The sequence below is a fragment of the Castor canadensis genome, chromosome 11 (assembly GCF_047511655.1).
Source record: "Castor canadensis chromosome 11, mCasCan1.hap1v2, whole genome shotgun sequence".
Classification (NCBI taxonomy): Eukaryota; Metazoa; Chordata; class Mammalia; order Rodentia; family Castoridae; genus Castor; species Castor canadensis.
In genome coordinates, this window is record NC_133396.1 from 44,586,831 (window position 1) to 44,608,912 (window position 22,082).

The 22,082-nt window shown below is 36.6% G+C and overlaps 1 protein-coding gene across 4 annotated transcripts in view; it reads left to right on the top strand.

Annotated features, from left to right (window-relative positions):
* Taok1 (TAO kinase 1) overlaps positions 1 to 20,704 on the top strand; it is a 112,893-nt gene extending 92,189 nt beyond the window's left edge. For all 4 annotated transcript variants that reach the window (XM_074046510.1, XM_074046511.1, XM_020159792.2 and 1 more), the window contains 3 exons: positions 1,917 to 2,129; positions 3,110 to 3,292; positions 11,445 to 20,704. In XM_074046510.1, coding sequence (XP_073902611.1) covers positions 1,917 to 2,129; positions 3,110 to 3,292; positions 11,445 to 11,906 — 858 coding nt within the window. In that variant the 3' untranslated portion in view covers positions 11,907 to 20,704. The remainder of the gene's footprint in view (positions 1 to 1,916; positions 2,130 to 3,109; positions 3,293 to 11,444) is intronic.
* Positions 20,705 to 22,082: the final 1,378 nt, after the last annotated feature.

A 22,082-nucleotide genomic window follows, 5' to 3' on the forward strand; every position in this document is an offset into this window, starting at 1 on the left:
AATGCCTAAATTTCTCTAGAAGCACTTGGAAGAACTTTGCTAACCAAGGACAATATTTGAGAGCAGTGCTACTAAGCATAGCTGAACCAAGAGCCATTTCTAGCTCATCATTTCTTTACCCATCACATAATAAAGGCATATGACCAGGACCTGCTGTCTCAGTTGGTGAAAAATATAGAAATATTTATATTAAGGTAGTAGTACAGAAGTAGAGAGATTTTTCTTCCTAGACAAATGTATAAATTTGCATTTATATATACATTTGTTGCAAGCACACTGAATCAACTAATTAGTTATATCATTATTTATATTAAGGTAAAAATAATTTTGCTGGCACCCGTGGTTCACACCTATAATCCTAGCTACTCAAGAGACAGAGATTAAAAGGATTGAGGTTCGAAGCTAGCCCAGGCAAATAGTTCATGAGACCCTATCTCAAAAAGAAACCTTCACCAAAAGGGCTGGTGGAGTGGCTCAAGGTGAAGGCCCTGAGTTCAAACCCTAGTACTGCAAAAATAATTATAACAATAATTATTATTTCAACTATAGGTTCTGCTTTAGTGTAGTAGGCGCACCCAATATACCTTATAGAAGTATATTTCATTAAAACTTTTTTATAACAAAAAATAAAACTTTTTTATAACCAAAAGCTGAAGGCAGATGTCTTCTGTCTCTAAGCTCAAATTATTGTCTCAGATATGCTTATATTGTTCATGTCTGTTATTACTCCAAGGAGGGTTTCCCCTCCCTTGCCCCATAGCTTTTGTTTGAAATTCGGAATATTAATTAACTGACTTCGAAGTTTTTCTTGTGCTGTTAAAGAGTAAATTATTGCTGCTGGGTATGGTGGAGTGTTCTGTAACCCTCGCACCTAGGAGGTTAAGGGAGAGGATCATAAGTTCTAACTTGGACTACATAGTGAATTTGAGGTTAACCTGAGCAATTTCGCAAGACTGTGTCTCAAAAAAAATTTTTAAAGGGTTGAGAAATTTCTCAGTAGTAGAGTGGGACACCCTGGGTTCAGTCCCCAATATTGGGGAGGGGAGAAACAAACCATTTCAAAGTATGTTTCTACCTAGTTTTTATTCTCTTTTTTTCCCCCCCCTTGGTGATATTGAGATTTGAACTCAGGGCCTCACACTTGCTAAGCAGGTGCTCTGACAACCCTATTTTGTGTTGGGCATTTTTGATATAGGGTCTCCTAACTATTTGCCCGGGCTGGCTTCAAACCTGGATCCTTCTTAATCTCTGCCTCTTGAGTAGCTAGGATTATAGGCATGAGCCACCGGTGTCCGGCTACCTAGTTAATTCTCTTAAGGAAAAAACAGTTGTTTAACAACAATCATTTACTATTACAGACTTTCCAAGCTAACCTCAAGTTTGGTATAGAGATCCATAAAAAGTAGGGTCTGTGGTAGAATGGCTTAAATGGTAAAGCACTTAGGAAGCAAGTTCAGGACTCTGAGTTCAAATCCCAGTACTGCCAAAAAAAATTCTTAATTTTTTTAAAGAACAAAGTAAATATGCTTTATTTTTAAACCTCAGCTATCTGATACAATTTTGTCTTGCCAATAAAGTGTTCTTACATCTACCCACTACATTTTAATTCATGACACGAAATTGAACTTTCTCTCAATACACAGTTATCAAAGCTAATTATAATATTTACTCATCATTAAATTTACTAGTGAAATAACAAGTATTGTATGAAGTCCTCTGATAAATTGGAGTTTTTTGTTGTGAAAGCACAAAATCTATGCCCCATCCAATAGCCAAATACAAAAATACCTGTAACCTTACCATCTGATCTTTTGATTCCCCCCTTTTTCTCACTAGTTTTACTTATATATAAGTAAGTGGAAGGTATGTCAAATGCTGTATGTTAAAACTTATGTACATCTATTTTTTCTTCCCAGTCTAAGGAACTACAAATAAAAAAGCAGTTTCAGGATACCTGCAAAATCCAAACCAGACAGTACAAAGCATTAAGAAATCACCTGTTGGAGACTACACCAAAGAGTGAGCACAAAGCTGTTCTGAAAAGGCTCAAGGAGGAGCAGACCCGGAAGTTAGCCATCTTGGCTGAGCAGTATGATCACAGCATTAATGAAATGCTCTCCACACAGGCCGTGAGTTTGCTTTGTTTAAGCAGCACAGATTTAGGGCCCTTTTCATTTCACCATCCAAATGAAATCACAGCAATTAAAATATTAGTTAGAATGATAATTTTTTGTAGCTAAGGAAATAGTAGTGATAATCCGCATTCTTCCTGCTCTCAACATTGCTTAGAAATGTCATAATGCATATCAGATTTCACTGATACATTTAATCAAAAAGTTCTATGTTGACTCCTTATAGGCACAAATCCCAACAATTTCTCAAGATCAGAATAGGGCTGAACTCATGGCTCAAGTGGTAGTACACATGCCTAACAAGCACAAGGCTGAGTTCAAGTTCCAGTACTATCCAAAAAAAACACACAAAAAACAGGAGCTTTGGTGAACAGGTAAACAAACAGTAGGCAAAAAGTAGTACCATATTTGGAATCCACATGACCAAATGATCACATTTGAGTGCAAATATGAAGTATTTTGCAAGGTTTTTCTTAAAGAGCCAGATAACTATTTTAGGGTTTTTAGGCCACAAGGCAAAATTGAGGATATTACTGGGTACTTATCTAGCCATTTAATATGTAGCCATTTCAGAAGGTAAAAACCATTCTTGACTAATAGATTGAACAAAACAAAACAAGTGGCCGCTCCGGTTTGATCTATATGCTGTAGTTTGTTGGTCTCTGTCCTGTAGTCATTTCTACTAGGGAGGAAGAGATTGAGAGCTTTATATCACCTAATTAGAGTCTAGTTTTTCTTAAGAAAAATGGAGTTATTCAAGGATCCTCCAAACAGCTTGTGATAGCTTTATCTTCATAATGCTATCCATTGGTTATTGAACGTTTCTTTTTCAGAGATGTTTACTCCAGCATGCTAGAAAGAATAATTGTGTATCTTACAAAAAAAGTAGTCTGTCTTTGTCTCTCCTCCTCCTTCCCATAGGTCATGAGTGGATGGCTCATAGTAGGACGTATCTGTTTTCTTTCTCTTTCTCTCAGCTGCGTTTGGATGAAGCACAGGAAGCAGAGTGCCAGGTTTTGAAGATGCAGCTGCAGCAGGAACTGGAGCTGTTGAATGCGTACCAGAGCAAAATCAAAATGCAAGCTGAGGCACAACATGATCGAGAGCTACGGGAGCTTGAACAGAGGGTCTCCCTCCGCAGGGCGCTCTTAGAACAAAAGGTATAAATAATAGAAGGAAGATAATTGTTCTAGTATTTGTTTTTATCAAAAGCATTTTATAAGTATATTTTTATATTGACAGGTTACACTAAGATTTCTTTCCTTTAAAATTGTTGATTCAATTATGAACCTATTACTAATGAGTTCTAAAATCAAGGGAATGTAATTAATTACTAGAGGTTATATGAAGACAGTTAGTTGAATTCTGAGAGTAGCACCTCTGGCTCCATGTTCCTCACTTCTTTTTTGTACCTAGCTCTGCCTAAGAAGGTTGGAGAAAGATATGAATAGTGACGAAAAGCAACTGCAGTAATTGCCTGAGAGAGGCAGGGACTAAGGATCAGGAATATATATTTTACTCATACATCCTCAGCCTGGAACTATACAGATTGGTGGAAGATTACTAAGAGACAGAAGGTAAAGCCAGTTCCATACGGTGAAAAGTCAGGCTGAAAAATGTTCCTTCTAGCTACATCTTTATTTTTTCTGACTTTGTTTTCATCAGATATCTTAGAATAGAACTAGAATCCCCAATTTAACTTCCATTCTTAGGGTCCTAGAGAGACAGAGATTGTTTGTTGTGTGTATATTTTGGCAAAAGTGTGGTAGACCAAAAATTTCGAGAGGTAAAGAGAAGGGAAGGCATTTATTGTGAGAAATGGTAAAATATCAGTTATATCCAGTATTCAGAGCTCTGTTCATCATCTACTAGCAGCTGGTATAGTATCAGGTCCTTTGGGCATTATTAGTACTTGCTTATTGACCTTTCTAAAGTTGTCATTGTTTCTGGACCATGGGCCTATAGAGTTTTCTATTTCCTATTGTTGTTGTGATAAACATAGAATATCTTATTAAATATATCTTTTCTTGTGGTGGTGGGGATTGAACCTAGAGCCCCACATATGTAAGACACTGTGCTCTACTACTGAGTTACACCACTCCCTCAAATGTATCTTTTAAAAAAAACCAAAAACCTAAATAAGATGTTACTCTTTCTTCCCATCATCTTTTAAATTTACTTCTTAAATTTGGAAAAAAAAAATGTGTTTCTAATAGTAGAATTGTGTTTCTAATAATAACAAGGATGTTATTATTTCTTTGGTATCGCCATCTTTATTACTGGCTTGTTTTAGAGGTACTTGCTTCTAAAAATTATCTCAATTATTTCACATTCAAGATAGGAAAGACAGAGCTGAGCATGGTGGTGCGTGCCTATAATCCCAACACTTTGGAGAGAGAGTCAGAAGGATCACAAGTTTTAGGCCAGTCTGGGCCATAGCAAGACCCTGTCTCAAAAAAAAAAAAAAAAATAGACCAGGCATAATGGCTCATGTCTATAATCCCACCTACTCAAAGGCAGAGATTGGGAAGGTTGCAGTTCCAGGTCACTCTGGGGAAAAAGTTAGTAAGATCCCATTTCAACCAACAAGCTGGGTGTGGTGGGACACAGTTGTCATGAAAGAAAGCTACAGAATCATAGGCCAGGCCAGACCAAGCAGAAAACCCTGCCTGAAACACAACTAAAGCAAATGGGCTGGGTGTGTGACTCAAGTGGTAGAACACCTGCCTAGTAAGTCAAGACCCTAGAAACGTAAGAATATTGAAAAATCTTGTTTGTCTCTTGTATAGGTTTCTTAAATCTGCCTGACTCAAACTTCCATACTTAAAATTCAATGTAAAATTTTCTCTTAGGCTTCAAAATGATCACTAAAAGGAAAACTGCTTATAGCTTTTCAGGAATAGGTTTGTGAGAGAAATTTGGGTGCTATATGAAAGTATGGTTGTGGTTTTAGCTCCACCTAGTGTTCAGAGTTAAGCAGTGCCCGTTAACACCTTAGGTATATTCTTATTTCAATGTATGAAACAAAGCCTACATGTTATATACAAAGCTTAGTAAAGTGTGGGAGGAAAAACCACTTCCTACTGATAAAGATGCAGTGGCATTCTTATACTGGATAGAGGTAGAGGTGGAGATGGCTGGTGCATCTTGGAAAGCTTGTAGAGGTATATATTGATCCTCTGAAATGTTAAGTATCTAGAACTTTGAGACCTTATTCTAAGGAAAAGAAATCCAAAATATAGGGAAAACAATATGCATAAAAATATTAATTATAACATTCTATAGTAGCTTAAAATAACCATCTAAAATGGAAGTATAAGGGCTGGAGATATGGCTTAAGTGTAGAGCACCCTACATACAAATCTTAATGCCACCAAAAATAAAAATGAAATCAAATAAAAATCCAAATTGAAAATGGAAGTATAATTAAGTAAATATGGCCAAGTCATTAATAAAATCTTTTGAACTCAGGGCCTCATGCTTGCCAGGCACGCTCTCTAGCATTTGAGCCACGCCTCCAGTTGTTTTTCTGATTTTTTTTAATGTGGTTTATATTACTTTAATAATGGAAATAAGGTTACTTAGTATTTAAAAGAACAATAGCATGATAGAGTTTTCAGATGTTACTTGGCTTGTAGGAATGTTTACATTTCCAATGAAGTACATGACTACAAGGTAATCTGAGGTCAGCTGACAGTCACCAAGAAGATAGACCTTTTCTTTCATAAACTTTGAAAGGGAATCTCTCAGTGATAGAGCACATACTTAGTATGTGTAAGGTCCTGGGTTCAATTCCCAGCACCAAAAGGAAAAAAGAAACTAAGAAATCATAACAACTATATTTTCTGTACTTTGTGCTTACTTTGTAAAGATTGCAAAGTTATCTGAAAATAAATAGTAGAGCTGGAATGAATGTCAGTAAATGTAATAATTCTGAGTATTGCTTTAAACCTTCAAGTAAACCAAAAATTGTTCCTTTAGGTTGAGACACCAACAAAGTGAGCTTCACATGTATGTGAAGTCTCATTTCAACTTTTCTCATCTTCCATTTACATTAACTTCCACTAGATAACAACATGGCTATAAATGTTAAATTCTGTGTGAATTTTACACAGGAATAAAAGGCACATGCATGGGCTCTTTTTTTTCCTCAATCATTTCACTTAATTTTCTCTTAATATTTCACTTAATGTCAACATCTTGGTTGGTAATACTTAAGTAAGGAATTAACAGTTGGAGTACCTTGTAAGACCTTTCTTTGTGGAAATGCAAGTATCCACACAAAAAAGATCACATTTGATTTCAAACAAGACAAATTTGGAAAGCCTCTCAAAAGTGTAACTTTTACCTGCTCAGTGAAAGTACATTTCTGAACTTCAGTAATAAATAACATGTTCTGGGGCGGGTGGAGTGGCTCAAGTGCAAGAGTGCCTGCCTAGCAAGTGTGAGGCCCTGAGTTCAAACCCCAGTGCTGCCAAAAAAAAAAAAAAAAAAGTAAATAACATGTTTTAAAGAAACTTAAGGGTAGAACAGGTGATGTGTGACTGTAGTCCCAGCTACTTGGGAGGCTGAAGTGAGAGGATTAAGGATTATGAGTTTGAGGCTAGTCCGAGCAATTCATCAAGACCTCATCTCACAAAAGAAAAGTTAAGGGTTTATATAACGTATCACAAACCTGCTTGTTCTTGTTGAGGTGGTTGGGGGGGAGGTTGAGGTTGGTTTTTGTGGTACTAGGGATCAAACTAGGGACTCTTGCATGCTAGGCAAGTGCTTTGTCACTGAGGTTCATTCTTAGTCTACAAATCTTAGTTTTTTGTTATGTCTTTGTTTTTGAGATAGGGTCTCACTAGGTAGCCAAGATTGACCTAGAATTCACTATAGCCCAGACTGGCTTCAAACTCATGTGTCTCCTCTGGCATCCACTCTTGAGTGCTGTTACCACAGGAGTGTGCCACCATATCCAGCTTGGAGTTTTATTTAATTGAAAAATTCTAGCATGCTCAAGTTCCCGTTAAACTCTAGTACTTCAAAAAAAAAAAAAGAAGAAGAAGAAAAAGAAAAATGTCTTCAGATTTTTACCTGACAAAACTTACCAGCAAACAAAATTAAATCAATACTGAGTAAAATATTGATAAACATTGATCTATGTAATTTTTAATCACATGTTCCTTTCTTTCAGATACTATGCAAGGGATTCAGATCATTTACATGCTCACTACTTTCCCATCATTTATTATCTCTTGAATTAAAATATTTTAGTGAGTGAAAGTTTGACGTTTTTACATATAAAAATTTAAAAGAAAAATGTTTTTATTGAGTCCTTAGAGAAATGTAAATTTAATTCTGTTGAGTTGGGTATTTTATAGAGAGATATTGAGATATTAAGACAATTGGAAATTCATTTTACAAATACACATTTTTTTTTTTCTTTTGGCCATGCTCAGTACCTTGGACATCCTAGGAAAGCTCTTTATCACTGAGCTACACCTTAGGGTGACAATGTTTTTTAAACTTGGCAAATACAGAGGAGCATAAATACAAACTAAAATTTATCCTTGATCCCTACCACTGAGTAGGGATCATTAACAGTTTGGTAATTTTCCCTCAGAAAAAATTCATACTCATATTTAATCATAAAAATTCATACTTAATCCATGTCTTCCCTCAACTTTGATGTGAAATGCTTTTCAACACTTTTATAGATAGAACAATAATTTGCAAATTCTACTCCTGTTTGTATTCTCACATCTCCTCCCTCCTCCTCCTCCTCTTCTTCCTCTTTTTCTTTTTTTCTTTTCTTTTGTGGAACTGACTTTGAACTCAGGGTCTTGGGCATGCTCGTCAGGTGCTCTACTGACTGAGTTAGACTTCCAGCTCCTACCATCTTCTTTAAGAAGACTTCTTGCCAGGCACTGGTAGCTCACGCCTATAATCCTAGCTACTTGGGAGGCTGAGATCAGGAGGATCCACAGTTTAAGGCTAGCTTGGAGCAGATAGTTCATGAGACCCCCATCTCCAAAATAAACAGAGCAAAACTGACTGGAGGTGTGACTCGGGCAGTAGAGTGCCTGCTTTGCAAGCGCAAAGCCCTGAGTTCAAACCCCAGTCCCACCCTCAAGAAAAAAAAGACTTCTTTGCCTCCTTCTCCCTCCCCTGTAGAGTAAATTGCTCCTTCATGTACCTGTAAGTCTATTTTTATGTCGCAACCACATTCTACTGGATTTATTTTATTGCCTGTGCTTTCTGTGCTAAAAATGTGGCCTTTTCCCCGCTGCCCCCCATTGATGGGACTAGGGTTTGAACTCAGGGCTTCATGCTTGCAAAGCACATACCCTCTCATCCATTTTGCTCTTTTCTGTTGTTGTTTGTTTATTTGTTTGTTTGAGGTCTCATGAACCTAAGTTGACCTCAAACCACGATCCTCTTTTTATTTTTTTTAATGATAGGGGTTTGATCTCAAGACTTCATGCTTGCTAGGCAGGCGCTCTACCACTTGAGCCACTCCACCAGCCCCCCTGATCCTCTGTCTCAGCTTCCCAACTATCTAAGATTATAGGTGTTTGCTGTACCCCCCATGTGTCATTTTTTAAAAGATACTTTTATAAACTTAATATATAAAAACTAAACAAATTTGTTGAACTAGATTTCTTTGGAGAGCAAAGACTATTGACTTAATTCCTCAAATGCCTTAAAACTTGATAATTTGTGGTGTGAATATAGCTTAGTGGTAGCGTGCCTGCTTAACGTATAGGAAGCTCTGGGTCTGAGCCCCAACACCAAAAACCAAACAATGATTTGATATTTATTTATAAATTCTATTTATTTATTTATTTATGGCTATATTTGAGGGTTGAATTCAAGGTTTTGTGCTTTCTAGGGAGGCACTCTACTGCTTGAGACACACCTGCCGCCCTTTTTGCTCTGGTAATTTTTGAGATGGAATCTCACTTTTTCCCCAGGCTGATATTTGTGCTTCCTGCCATACCTGTGATAATGGGATGGCAAGAGTGCACTACCATACCCAGCTTCTTTTCTCCTGTTGATTTGGGGTCTTTCTTTTCAATAGCAGGGATCAAAACCAGGGTCTTGTTAATTTGGGATCTTGAGGTTTTCTTGGGTTTTGGGTTTGTTTTTTTTTTTGGCTCAGGCTGGCCTGGAATCATGGTCCTCCTGATCTCAGCCTCCCACATAACTTGGGATGACAAACATGGGCCACTATGCCCAGCCTTTATTGGTTGAAATGGGGTCTTGTGAACTTTTTCCCAGGCTGGCCTTGAACCAACATCTTCCTGATCTCAGCCTCCCTAGTAGCTAGAATTATTGTTGTGAACCAATTATTTTTAATTAAAAATTTTAATTAAAATAAAATATTTTAATTTTTTTTTTTTTTTTGGCAGTACTGGGGTTTGAACTCAGGGTCTCATGCTTGCTAGACAAGCACTCTACTGCTTGAGACACTCCACCAGCCCTATTTTTAAAAAACTTTTTGCCATAGAAAATTCCAAACATACATATAAATAGGAAGACGAGAATGAAATCCCTAAGTACCATCACTCAGCTTCAATAGCTATTAATATCAACATCACACCCATAAATATAGATGGAACTTTTTGATCTCATGTTCATTACTGTTAATATAACCAACCATAATTCCCTTGTAATAGCTAGCAAAATTGGTAATAATTTTTTAGTTCATGTCTAAATTTCTCTTATTAGCTTAAAGTCTTCTTTAATGAGTTTATTTAGATTGAGGCTTTCAAATAAGGACCATATATTATATATTTAATTTTTCCTTTTTAAGACTGAATCTTGCTGCATAGCCCAGGCTGGCCTCAAATTCACAATCCTTTTTGTCTTAACCTTTCTTATGGTAGGATTACAGGTGTGTAGCACTATTCCCAGTTGAGTCATCTTTTCTCCATTGAATTTGCTACACTTTGTCTTGCATTAGAATTTGTCTTTGGAAAAAAAAAAACCAGAATTTGTCTTTGAGCCGGGTACTGGTGGCTCATGCCTGTAATCCTAGCTACTCAGGAGGCAGAGATCAGGAGGATCACAGTTCAAAGCCAGCCCAGGCCCCAACACAAAAAGGGCTGGTGGAGTGGCTCCAAGGTATAGGCCCTGAGTACCTCAAAAAAAAAAAAAATAATAATAATAAAAAGAAAATTTTGACTTTGATCTGGCACTGGTGGCTCATGCCTATAATACTAGCTACTTAGAGCCTGAGATAGGGGAGGATTAAAGTTTGAGGCCTGGGGAAATACTTTGTGAGACCCCCTGTCTCCAAAATAACCAGCACAAAATGAACTGGAGACGTGGCTCAAACTGTAGTGTGCCTGCTTTGCAACCATGAAGCCATGAGTTCAAATACCACCCCTACAAAAAAGAAGAATTTATCTTTGAATCCAGGGCCTGGCAGAGGCAAGCTCACTGAGCTACATCCCTAACCCTGTCCTGCACTAAAGATCTACAAATTAGGATTTTCCTTCTACTTCCATTTCACTAATCTTATTTGTGTATTTCTATACCAATATTTACTTTATTAAAGTGACATTATAGTATCTTAATAAAGCTAGATTCCCCTCATTGATTTTCTTTTTCCAGCAACTTTTTAACCTGATGGATTTGCCTAATATATCACTTTAATAGAGGTATTACCTTTGCTTTTGATTTATATATGTATATATATATATATATATATTTAATTTTTATTTATTTATTTTATTTTTGCAGCACTGGGGTTTAAACTCAAGGCCTCATGCTTGCTAGTTGGGAACTTTTCCACTTGAGTCACTCCACCAGCCCTTACCTTTGCTTTTAAGAATTAGATTTAAGGGCTGGGTTAGTGGCTCAAGTGGTAGAGTGCTTGCCTAGCAAGTGTAAGGCGCTGAATGCAAACCCTAGTTCTATCCAAAAAGGAAATTAGATTTTTATACATTTTAGAAATATAAATTATATGTTACTTCTACAGCACAGCTTTTTTTTAAATATTTAAGCCAGGCACCAGTGGCTCACGTCTGTAATCCTAGCTACCCAGAAGGCGGAGATCAGGAGGCTCACAGTTCAAAACTAGCCTAGGCAAATTGTTCACAAGACCCTATCTTGAAAAAACCCATCACTAAAAAGAGCTGGTGGAGTGAGTCAAGGTGTAGGCCCTAACTTTAAACCCAGTACTACCAAAAAGTAAGTAAAATATTTAAATATCCACAAAATAGCTAGTATTTGCTTTGAGTAATTATTGCTTTCTTAGTTTATAGATTAAAAAAATAATAAATTGGCCTTCTTTTTGCTTCCCTCCTCCACACCCAACAGATTGAAGAAGAGATGTTGGCTTTGCAGAATGAACGCACAGAACGAATACGAAGCCTGCTGGAGCGTCAAGCCAGAGAAATTGAAGCTTTTGACTCTGAAAGCATGAGACTAGGTTTTAGTAACATGGTCCTTTCTAATCTCTCCCCTGAGGCATTCAGCCACAGCTACCCGGGAGCCTCTGGTTGGTCTCACAATCCTACTGGGGGTCCAGGACCTCACTGGGGTCATCCCATGGGTGGCCCACCACAAGCTTGGGGCCATCCAATGCAAGGTGGACCCCAGCCATGGGGTCACCCCTCAGGGCCAATGCAAGGGGTACCTCGAGGTAGCAGTATGGGAGTCCGCAATAGCCCCCAGGCTCTGAGGCGGACAGCTTCTGGGGGACGGACGGAGCAGGGCATGAGCAGAAGCACGAGTGTCACTTCACAAATATCCAATGGGTCACACATGTCTTATACATAACTTAATAATTGAGAGTGGCAATTCCGCTGGAGCTGTCTGCCAAAAGAAACTGCCTACAGACATCGTCACAGCAGCTTCCTCACTTGGGTACTACAGTGTGGAAGCTGAATGCGTATGGTATATTTTATTCGTTTTTGTAAAGCGTTCTGTTTGGTGTTTACTAATTGGGATGTCATAGTATTTGGCTGCCGGGTTTTTGTGGGATTTTTTGTTGTTGTTTGTCTGTTTTTAACTTTTGGGTAAATTTTGAAAAGGGGAGTTATATCTCATACACGTGGTAAAAAAGAAATTGGTTAGATAGAGGGGGTATTTTTTGAACACTGCAAAAATAAAATGCAGTAAAGTAACTTGAGTCATCACTTTAGCGTGTCCATATCCTAAGAAGTTTGTGAGAATATTTAAAGCCCTCGTCCTGTATTCCAAATTCTTATGAGCCACTGACAGCAGACAGGAAATGCTGAAACAAGTTATTATTGGAACATACCTGCACCCCCTCGCCAATGTATTTTCTTTATTAAATTGGTCTGATTTCTCAGACTCATTTGAAGTACAAAAAGCAGAAACCCTCAAACACTAAAGGATTTTATTGACTGGTTGAGATAATAGAAATTTAGTTCTTTTTCTAAATGCTTCATAAGTTTGTCAGTGATTTTTGTCCATTCAGTTGTGCCTTCTTTGTCACAGTATGATGGAGTTGCTTAAGGAAATCGCAAGCTTTGTGGGGATTGCATTAACAAACCTGCAAGTTTTCAAAGGGGAAGATCAGCAGGCTGAGAGGGGCCCCTGAAAGTTCCATGGGATAGGTATGTCCAGCAGCAGAGTGAGGAGATGAAGACTATGTATACTGACATTTGTTGCTTATACTGTGATATCTTGGCCTAGTTAAGCTCTGTAAGTCTCAAAACCCCAAACAGTACTTTTACTTTGTACAAAAACAAAGACATATAGCCAATACAAATCAAATGCCAGAGGTATTTGAATGATGCCATATTTGCCAACTGCCATCTATTGGAATATACTCATCACACTACATAGACAAAATTTGATTATCCCCTTTTGGCTTATGAGATTTCCTGTTTACAAGTAGAATAGTCGTTTATTTAAATGCTTAGTTGCCATAGTGAACCAGGAGTCACTGAGCCAGTGAGTACCAGCTGCTGACTAATCCTCTTCACCACTGTAGATTTTGTTGCATGTGCAGATCCTCTGTTTTTTAATTGCTGTTTTTGTTGCTGCAGTACTTTATAAACTTCTAGTTCAGTGAGACTTAGTGACCATTTGGGATCATGTTAACGTCACACAATAGGAAACACCACTTCCAGAAGTCTCAAGCCTCAGTGCTAAAGTACTACTGAAAAGGAACTAGAAAGTTTGACAAATGAAAAAACAAACAAACAATAAAAGGTAAAAGTAAGTTATAGTGGTCAGGGAATCTCTTGACAAAAGCTAACATTTCTTTTCAGGGGTGGGGGTGGGGGTTGTTTTGTTTTGTTTTGTTTTACAATGAAGGATCAACCAATTAGAAAGTTAGATGTTATTTGGTATTCCATTGCTTGTGTGGAAGATGAGTTGGAGGTGAATGGGGAGCTGTGAGTATGACTTGAAGAAAAAAATGTCCTTTTCAGTGACAGATCAGTTTCTTACAAGTTATTATTATCTTACTCCCTTCCCAGTTGTCTTGAAGAATTCTTGCTGCTAACTCTGGATCCTGCTTTTCATGTAGTCAGAGGGCTCCAAGGTAGAACTCTCCAAGTCCCTTACAATAATATTCTTCACTCTTCACCTACACCAAACTAGTGACCAAATTGTATCTATCACTGTTGGAGTCTTGGTTTCTCAATGACATTTTAAGTCTTCCCAGGTATGTCATACCATAACTCCATTTAGGAGTTTCTGACATTGCTTCCGACTATCGCTGGAAGAAAAGTTAATGTTTTAATATAAATCCTTTGATAACCAAGATCACAAATCACATTGGAGTTCACATACACTTCTAGGCAGTGTTTCAAGTAGCACTCTGATGTATTGTCCTTTTAGTCACCCCCCAGATCAGTTTTTAGGTAAACATGATGCATTCTTTTTATATCTAGTGAAAAGGGCTTTTAGTCTCTCACTATCTTTTTTGCATTAAAATACTATACAATGTTTCAAGCAAATTGAGAAATCTACCTGTTTGGAGAAAAATGATAAAAGAAAGCTTTAGAATTTAATAAAATGTCCAAAAGTATAATATAATTTCATACTTACAAACATTCTTCATAGATCTGGCTCCTGCCTACTGCTGGAGGGTTGGAATAGGTAAACAGATCAGGTTTGCATATCAAACCTAAAGTGCTACCAGTGATACTGAAGTTCAATTAGTCATATTGAGTTACTGAGTCCATTCACATCATATATACTTATAAAAGTTTGATTGAATACTGATTCCAGATGTCTATCCAGTAGGGTTTTGTATCTAATTTAATTGTGTAGCAATGAGTTTTACATGTAGGTCATGACTATACCTGGATTATACCATTAAGTTAATTATAATTAAATATATGTAATTTGCAAAAATGATTAAAATTAAGTGGTTTATGTGTGTTTGTGAGGTGTAACTTCTGAGGAATCTCATACATGGTAGGAATCATCACAGTAAAGCTAATAGCAGGAAAATTTGAAAGGTTTTGAGATACCCTGAAGAAAGAGCAATGATTTCTGAATCAGTGTGAAAATGTCAACATTTGATCAAATTAACACTACCTCCTCCCCAGTTGAATGGTATTCACTCATTATATATGTGTTTAAGAAAGTTTAAAAAGTATGGGAAGTTTGCATAGCATATCAGAATTGTAAATGCTATATCTGGTACCCAGAACCTGACAGTGATAAGTCACCCTTCTCCCTTTCTTGGATTAGCATTTTAAAAATGTAGACTGCATACCTTGAAACATTTTATTCTTAATTAGATTCCCTTCCCTTTGCACATACTTTTTCTCCCCTTCAAAAGTCATCTAACTCCAAATTAAGAGTTTCTGAAAGCATTTTCATTACATAGATTATGTTAACTAAAAATGTGTTTATATTATTTTTATTCAGAGCTACCATTCTTTTTAGCCATTTCTATACGTAGAGATAGATGAATAGCCATGCATTTGAAGTCACACCCATAGGTGTAATATGCTTAGTTAGTATTCTAAGTCAAGGACTTACTAAAAATGGAATTTCTTATGATAGTCATGATTTTCAGATGCTGGGACATCAAGTCAGCACCATTCAAAATACTAAAGAAATTGTCCTATACACTCCCTTCCACTTCCACCAGTTTTGACTCACCCCCTTTTCAAAAATTGAAAATTCTTTTTCAAACCATAAGGCAGACATTAGTAACTTTCTGCTTCTGTAAGTACGAAATGTCTGGCATTTTAAACTTTTATATAATACATTGTTTTGGACACTGGAATAATACGATTTATTTTCACCTGTGAAAAATGACTTCATTGTACTTGAAACACCTCCTTTGCATTTCTCCATTTTGTGCCATTCACTAGTGGAAATAAATTGTATTATACCATGATCTACTGGCTTTTAAAAATTATGTTAAACATACACATTTTTGGTATAACTATTATCATTTATATGTGTATATTGTATATACATATGAGTGTATCTGTGTGTATAGATGTGTGCATGTAACTCATACTGTACATTTCCATCAGGGCACTTAAGGGTCTGTTGTTTTTGTTTGGTTTTGTTACTTCAGTCTTCAGTTAAGGCAAGAATGCATGTGTTTTAAAGAATGAGTACTCTGGGTTGATATTTATGAGAAGGTGGTTATTAGATGCAGTCTTTCCTTTTTAATCCCTTAGGACTTGTGTGAGTGGAGAAGGTTAAGTAAAATATGGAACCATAAGTTGCAATGCAGTAAAATTGTGCTGGGGAAGGAGCCAGTTCTGTGAGTTCGTGTTGTGGTGCATTAAAAGATAAACGATGCAGAGAGAAATGAACCATGGAAAGTAAGAACACTGGTGGTGATTGCTCTGCAAAGATGATAAAAAGAACCAATGAATCACACAATCTTATGTATTTCTTAGTAGAGATGCCATTGTGATCCTCTCATTCTTTTTACTTAATACTAAAAATTATGTATTTTGCTGAGGGTCAAAACAGCCGAGAGAGAAAGTAGTTACTATTAAAGCATCTAAGGTTCTCCTTAACTGTAAAATCAACATCATATAGTCACTGGGAGAGAAGGACATGGTTTGAGGGGCTTTTTCCTTTTAACTGCCTCTTCTTGCTTGCTAATAGTAAGTTCTTTGTGCACCTTCAATCCCTTCTGAGCCACTACTGTTCAAGCAGAGATTTGACCTAACACAGCTACCCTTTCTTTGGAGGTTTATATATTTCTTCATTTTGTCCCATGCTCACAATGTGAAGTGTTGTAATGTATATTCAAGTCAGAAAATAATATATTTAAGGTGTTTAAGTGTACTGTCCTATAATGGTGAAGGAAGAGATTCTCATTCCTTAGATAGAACCTTCTCTAAGAAGCAAAGTCAAAACTTGGGCTGTTGTCTTCGAGCTGCTTACCAAAATACAGATCATCATTGAAGAGACACAAATTCACTACTTTTGTTTTCCCATACCTAACATGATAGTATTCCCATCAAGGTTGTAGCATTGCCTTTTAAAAGGCACTTAACTCATTCACTCTTAGTTGTTAAGAACTGGAAATTTCCCATCCTCAGATTCCTTAAAGGATGAAGAGTGTGCTGTACACTTAGCATACTTGCCTCTTGTATGCAAGGACTACTGATTGAAGTCTGTTTTGCTGTGTCTGGTTATGTCGTCTGCACTTTCATGAAATCACTACAGTAGATCTACATTGGAAATTATTATTAATTTGTAAAGCAGTTTTTGTTAAACACTGTGTAGAAAAAGAAAGCGAAGCTGAGAACTGTTCCTTTTTTGCGCATTTATATTTCCTACTGAATTTTGGTAGCCCCCTTTAAAATTGTTTTAATTTTTTTCTCCTTGTTTTATGTTCAGATTTCCAAAATTTCACTCATACAAGGGAAGAGAACCTATTTGGCCTAATGGTAGTCTTTAGATCATAAGAAATATATAAATTAATATGCACCTTATATGCCTGTTGTGGATTTCTTAAACTTGCACTTCCCACCCACCCAAAGATATCTTTTAAAGAAAATAAAGACAGAACTAAAACTGGGAGCCATGTACTATGTCACCATCACTGTTAACTATTTCCCAGGAATCCAAGCGCTTTGAAGTTTCAGAGATTTATTTTTGTGTGTGTTTGTGTATGTTTGATTGTTTTGGTTTTTGTTTTGTTTTTAAATGTACAAGGGGTTCTTTAAATAGAGAAAAAGATTAATCCTCTCAAACAGCAGGAGGCCCACTGGATATCCTAATCTTAACAACTGTAGGTAGTTTGCCTTGAAAAAGAGGTGAGAAAGGTGAGACTTCTGAATGAATGAAAAAAGGGTATCTTGATGCCCAGGAATTCCCCCCAAAGTACGGGTAATTCAGCCTGCACAGTTTCCTTTTACTCATAGTTTTAGCAATTATGAGTGAAAAATCATGTAATTATCTGTAAATATGTAGCTAACAAATTGACCTAGTTTCTGTATTTTTTTGGTTTTTGTACTAAAGTTTATAGGTCTGTGTCAGCTAGAGAGGAGTTGCTGTCATTGCCAGTTGTGGTTGTAGCATCTAACCCTGAAACCATCCTAGGTGACATTTTTAGAATTATTGCTTAAGTGTGTTAAACAGGGGGAAATGAAGCTTAATGATTGGTCAGGTTTGAAATCTTTTGAAGCTAAGTAATTTTATTTAATACAATGATTACATGTCCTCAGTCATGAGTGAGATGTAGGGAGCCTCCCTTCCCCAGTGGCCATGTTTACAAAAGTGTGTTTTGTCTATAAAGTGCAAGTGTGTTAATGTTTATGTAAATTATGCAGGTGATAACATTATGTTTGGGACTGTTTATGGGCTCTATAACTGAATTTTCAAAAGATATGTACTATGCTTATTGCTGGCACATTGATTCTGTTTCTGGAACATTTTTCCTGTTTCCAGAATTAGTTAACATTCTTCAGACATTACCCCCACTTAACTAACTCCCTTCCTCTGATTTGCCTTGTACCCAAGGTATTAAGGACTGGTGAACACAGATGAGGGAAATGCATTTCTTAAAAGTCCATGAACCCTCAATTGTATGTTTTCAGTACTGGTGTTATATGTTTCTATGACAACTTCGAAGTCAGTGGTTTAGAAATGAGATACCAATGTTAATGAAAATTATGTACTCTTTGCTTTTGCATGGCTTGGCTTAGTAACCAAGGTATATTTGAGCCACTTGAAAGCATGAAGACCGTTATATGGGAACAGGTTTCTCTCACTGGCACATTTTGCTTTTTCTTAGCCCTCAAATACATTGCCTTGGCATGAGCATTATTGTTACAATAAATTGCACATGGTCATAGAGTGAATTATGTAGCTCAAAGGGTGCAGCTGCATAATGTTTTGCAGTTTCTGGCTGGCCTCTGTGACTGTTTGGCACATATCAAAAAACCCAGGGGTATTGGAACCCTTCTAACCCTTTTGGGAGGTCATAACCATAAGCAGGTATATTTATCAAGATGTTGGCTGCCCAGGTATATTGCCTTTTGGTGCCCATTCCAAATGTGCTATTGTCCTTCCTTCATTTCATACTATCAAAGAAATCACCACCCTTCTTCCTAACAGCATGTTCCACCTTTTATTCCACATTAAATGGGAATTGTGCCTACTTAGAGTGCCCTTCCAGTTAATTATACATGTCCCAAGATGAACCAAGCCAGAGACACAGGTGGGAAAACATTTCAAAAAAGAAAAAACGGCCAGTAATTTATCTGACAAGGTACTTTACCACATTATATTGACACTTGATATATGAGCCTATTAGAAATTGCAAGTGGTTTCATAGAGTAAAATCCCAGTGAAAAGGGATGTGCGGGGTTTCTATTAGGAAATAATTTTGTTCTTACTTTAACTTTCCTTTTACAATCCTTCTCTGCTAGCTTAGAACAGGTTCTCCAAATTTTTTAAAAATTTTTTTAGGGAAATTTTTACAAAAGCAAGGTTTGATGTAAATAACATTTTAAAGTATAGTGCACATAACTTCCCTAGACTGTTCCAACCTGATTATTTGTAAATGCTTTAGAGATTTTTAAATTAACACTTGTGTTGCTAAATCCTATTTATGTAAGTCTGCTAAAGTTTTTAACCCACTTAAAACATTTAAATAATGGATGGGTTGCTATAAGCAATTTAGCTTTCAGAACCCTTTCTTTTAGTATATGAAAAAGCCTAATACGCATTAATGAGGTTGGAGAGACTATGAGAAATATGTATAGTGTATATTTTAAAACAGCTTTGCTTGTATTGTGAAGATTTAAAAACTTGAGATTTTTAAATTTAACTATTAACACAGTTTTAACATAAGTTATCCCACTGGGTTTAAGAGCATCTTGAATGTATAATCCTTTTTGTAACCCAGGTTGGTTTCTGCTTTTACCAGTCATTCAAACATTATTTATATTTTTAGTTTTATGTACTCATTTCCCTTTGTTTTCCTCAAACAGCATGATTTTTTTGCACATGTAGAAATTTTTAAAAAGAAGGAAATTGATACATCATTTTCTCTAGATTTTTTTTCACTTCCCTCTTTCTTTCTACTAACCTCTTCCTTAAAGGCCATATCACTCCATTTGCATTATTTATGCAAATGCCAGGGTTGGTTTTTATTTTTATTTTTGCTATATACCTAAAAAAATAAAATGCTTCAGTTAATTGCTTTTTTATTTAAAAAGAAAAAAGAAAAAAAGAAAAGAAAAAAGCTGTAACCTTATCATTTCTGAGTAGACCATTGAGTGATGAATGCACACCTGTCATAGCCTAGGACCAGCTTTGGTGGCTAAAGGGAATATTTTTAAGTAAGCAAGATGTTCCGTTCTAAAAGTGGTATATATTATCCACAGTTTATTTTAGTTATTCCCACAAGTCAGGGGTCCAGATAAAATGAGGGTTATCAGCTAACTGATATGTTATCATTGAGGTTCATCAATGAATTTGTACATTTCTAGTTCCCTTTGGTGAAGGGAAAAAAATGATTTTTGCAAGACCTAGATTTTGTTCTGGTTTCTTGCCTCCTTTTTTGGCAGCCTTCATCTTCTCATCTCCTAAAGCCCTTGAGCCTGTAGGGTTTTCAATGTAGACAAAGGACTTGTGGTCTTTTAAAACTGGGACTGTTTTTTTTTGTTTTGTTTTGTTGGGTTTTTTTTTTTTTTTTTGTCGAGAGATTATCATGATGAAAGTTTGGTGTTCTGCCACTTTACCAATGAATGATTTTAAATATACACAGTCCTCTCAATTTTTGGACCAAACAGATGCCCACAGTGGAGGCTTATCAAGGGTTGCAAAGGGGAAGAAGCCTTTCCCTCACTGTCAGCACCAGCTGGTAAAGGTGACTGTGCAGATGTGCATTTTCCTTTTGGTAGATATGGTCCACAGCACTAACTGGTAAGGCTTATTGTACAGTATATTGTCAGTATTCTTCCGGTTCAGCATACCTTATAGTTCATATATAACCTGTATTAATTGTATAGATTGTGCATTTAAAGCTGTTACCAAGTTGTCAGAACATAAGAGCGAAAACAAGGTCATATGTAATATTTTGTTTGTAAGTATCCTTTGTATCATAGCAAAGGAAATGTTTAAAAAATCAACTGTAATAAAGTAATTTTAGTACACAAGTGTCTGTTCAGTTTTTTTAAATAATTTTATTCCCATAAAGATATGTTTCAGTCTGATGACTATTGGATAATTACCTCAGGTACAGTGCTAGATAGATTGTTGGGATTACAGAATGAGTAAGAGTGAACAACCTAATAAATACATAAACCCTTGTTGCCTCAACTTTTCTCTACCCAGAGAACCAAGAAGCCTATTGTTATCTTGGGGTGAGATGATCTAGTTTTGGCTCAGTTGCAGGATCTGTAGTTTTATTCATACACTGTGATCTGTATAACTACAACTCCTCACCCAGACAGACACATAAATGTAGTAAACAGTTCTCTTGGGCCTTATACAAAGCTTCAAAATGCAGTCTCATCTGGGCTTTTCTCCCTGATTTGAGCATCATCACATTTTAATCCTATGTGGGGAAATAGACCATCTAATCTGGTCCTGTTGCTTAAAATTTTGGGCTGGTGGAGTGGCTGAAGTGGTAGAGCACCTGCCTAGCAGTCATTAGGCTCTGTGTTCAAACCCCATTAGTGAAAAAACATTTTGGGTAACTTTTTGTCAGAATGCCAAATCTAGGGAAATGTTCTTGAGTACTGGAATTTATTTATGTTTTTTGAGACAGTGTCTTGGTATGTAGTTCAAGGCTAGCAATCCTCCTATCTTGGCCTCTTGAGTGCTAAGATTACAGGCGTCTGCCACCATGCTCAGCTCTATATGTTTTTTAATTGAAAAAGAAAATAGTTTTTTTAAGTATCTGTGCATGTGGTGCTGGGGATCAAATCCAGGGCCTCACGCATGTTAGGGAATAGCTCTACCACTGAGCTACACCCTCAGTCCTTAAATATCCTCTTTTTAAAAAAAAAATTCTTAGCATATATTAGTTGTACAAGGGGTTCCATTATGATATTTATATGTGTACTTCAATTAAATATTCTCTTTAAAAGTAAAATTCAGGTTATCTACTGTAACGAAGAGGGGACTGTTAATGAGAAAAATGGTATGGCATTTAAATTAGAGTTTTGATACTGAGCCATTTTGGCATCAACATTTATACAGTGTTTAAGGTGTCTGGGTCAAGCAACCAGGTGGCAGAACCAAGGTTTAGCCTCCAAGATTTCATTTTGTTTTACTCCCACAATTGGGCTCTTCAGATTTACAGTGAGAGTAAAGACTGAGCTCCATTTAGAATTTAAAGCCTATCTTACCTGACTGTAAGAATATAAATTAAAAATTAACCATAGAGGTTAGCGAGTGCTACAGCCTCCGAGCTGCCATCTTCATCTCAGTGATGCTTCTCTGTATGTGTCCTAGCAATTAAATGATGCTACCTTAATTGCTACTCTACTTTTTTTTTTTTGCAGTAATGGGGCTTGAATTCAGGGCTTC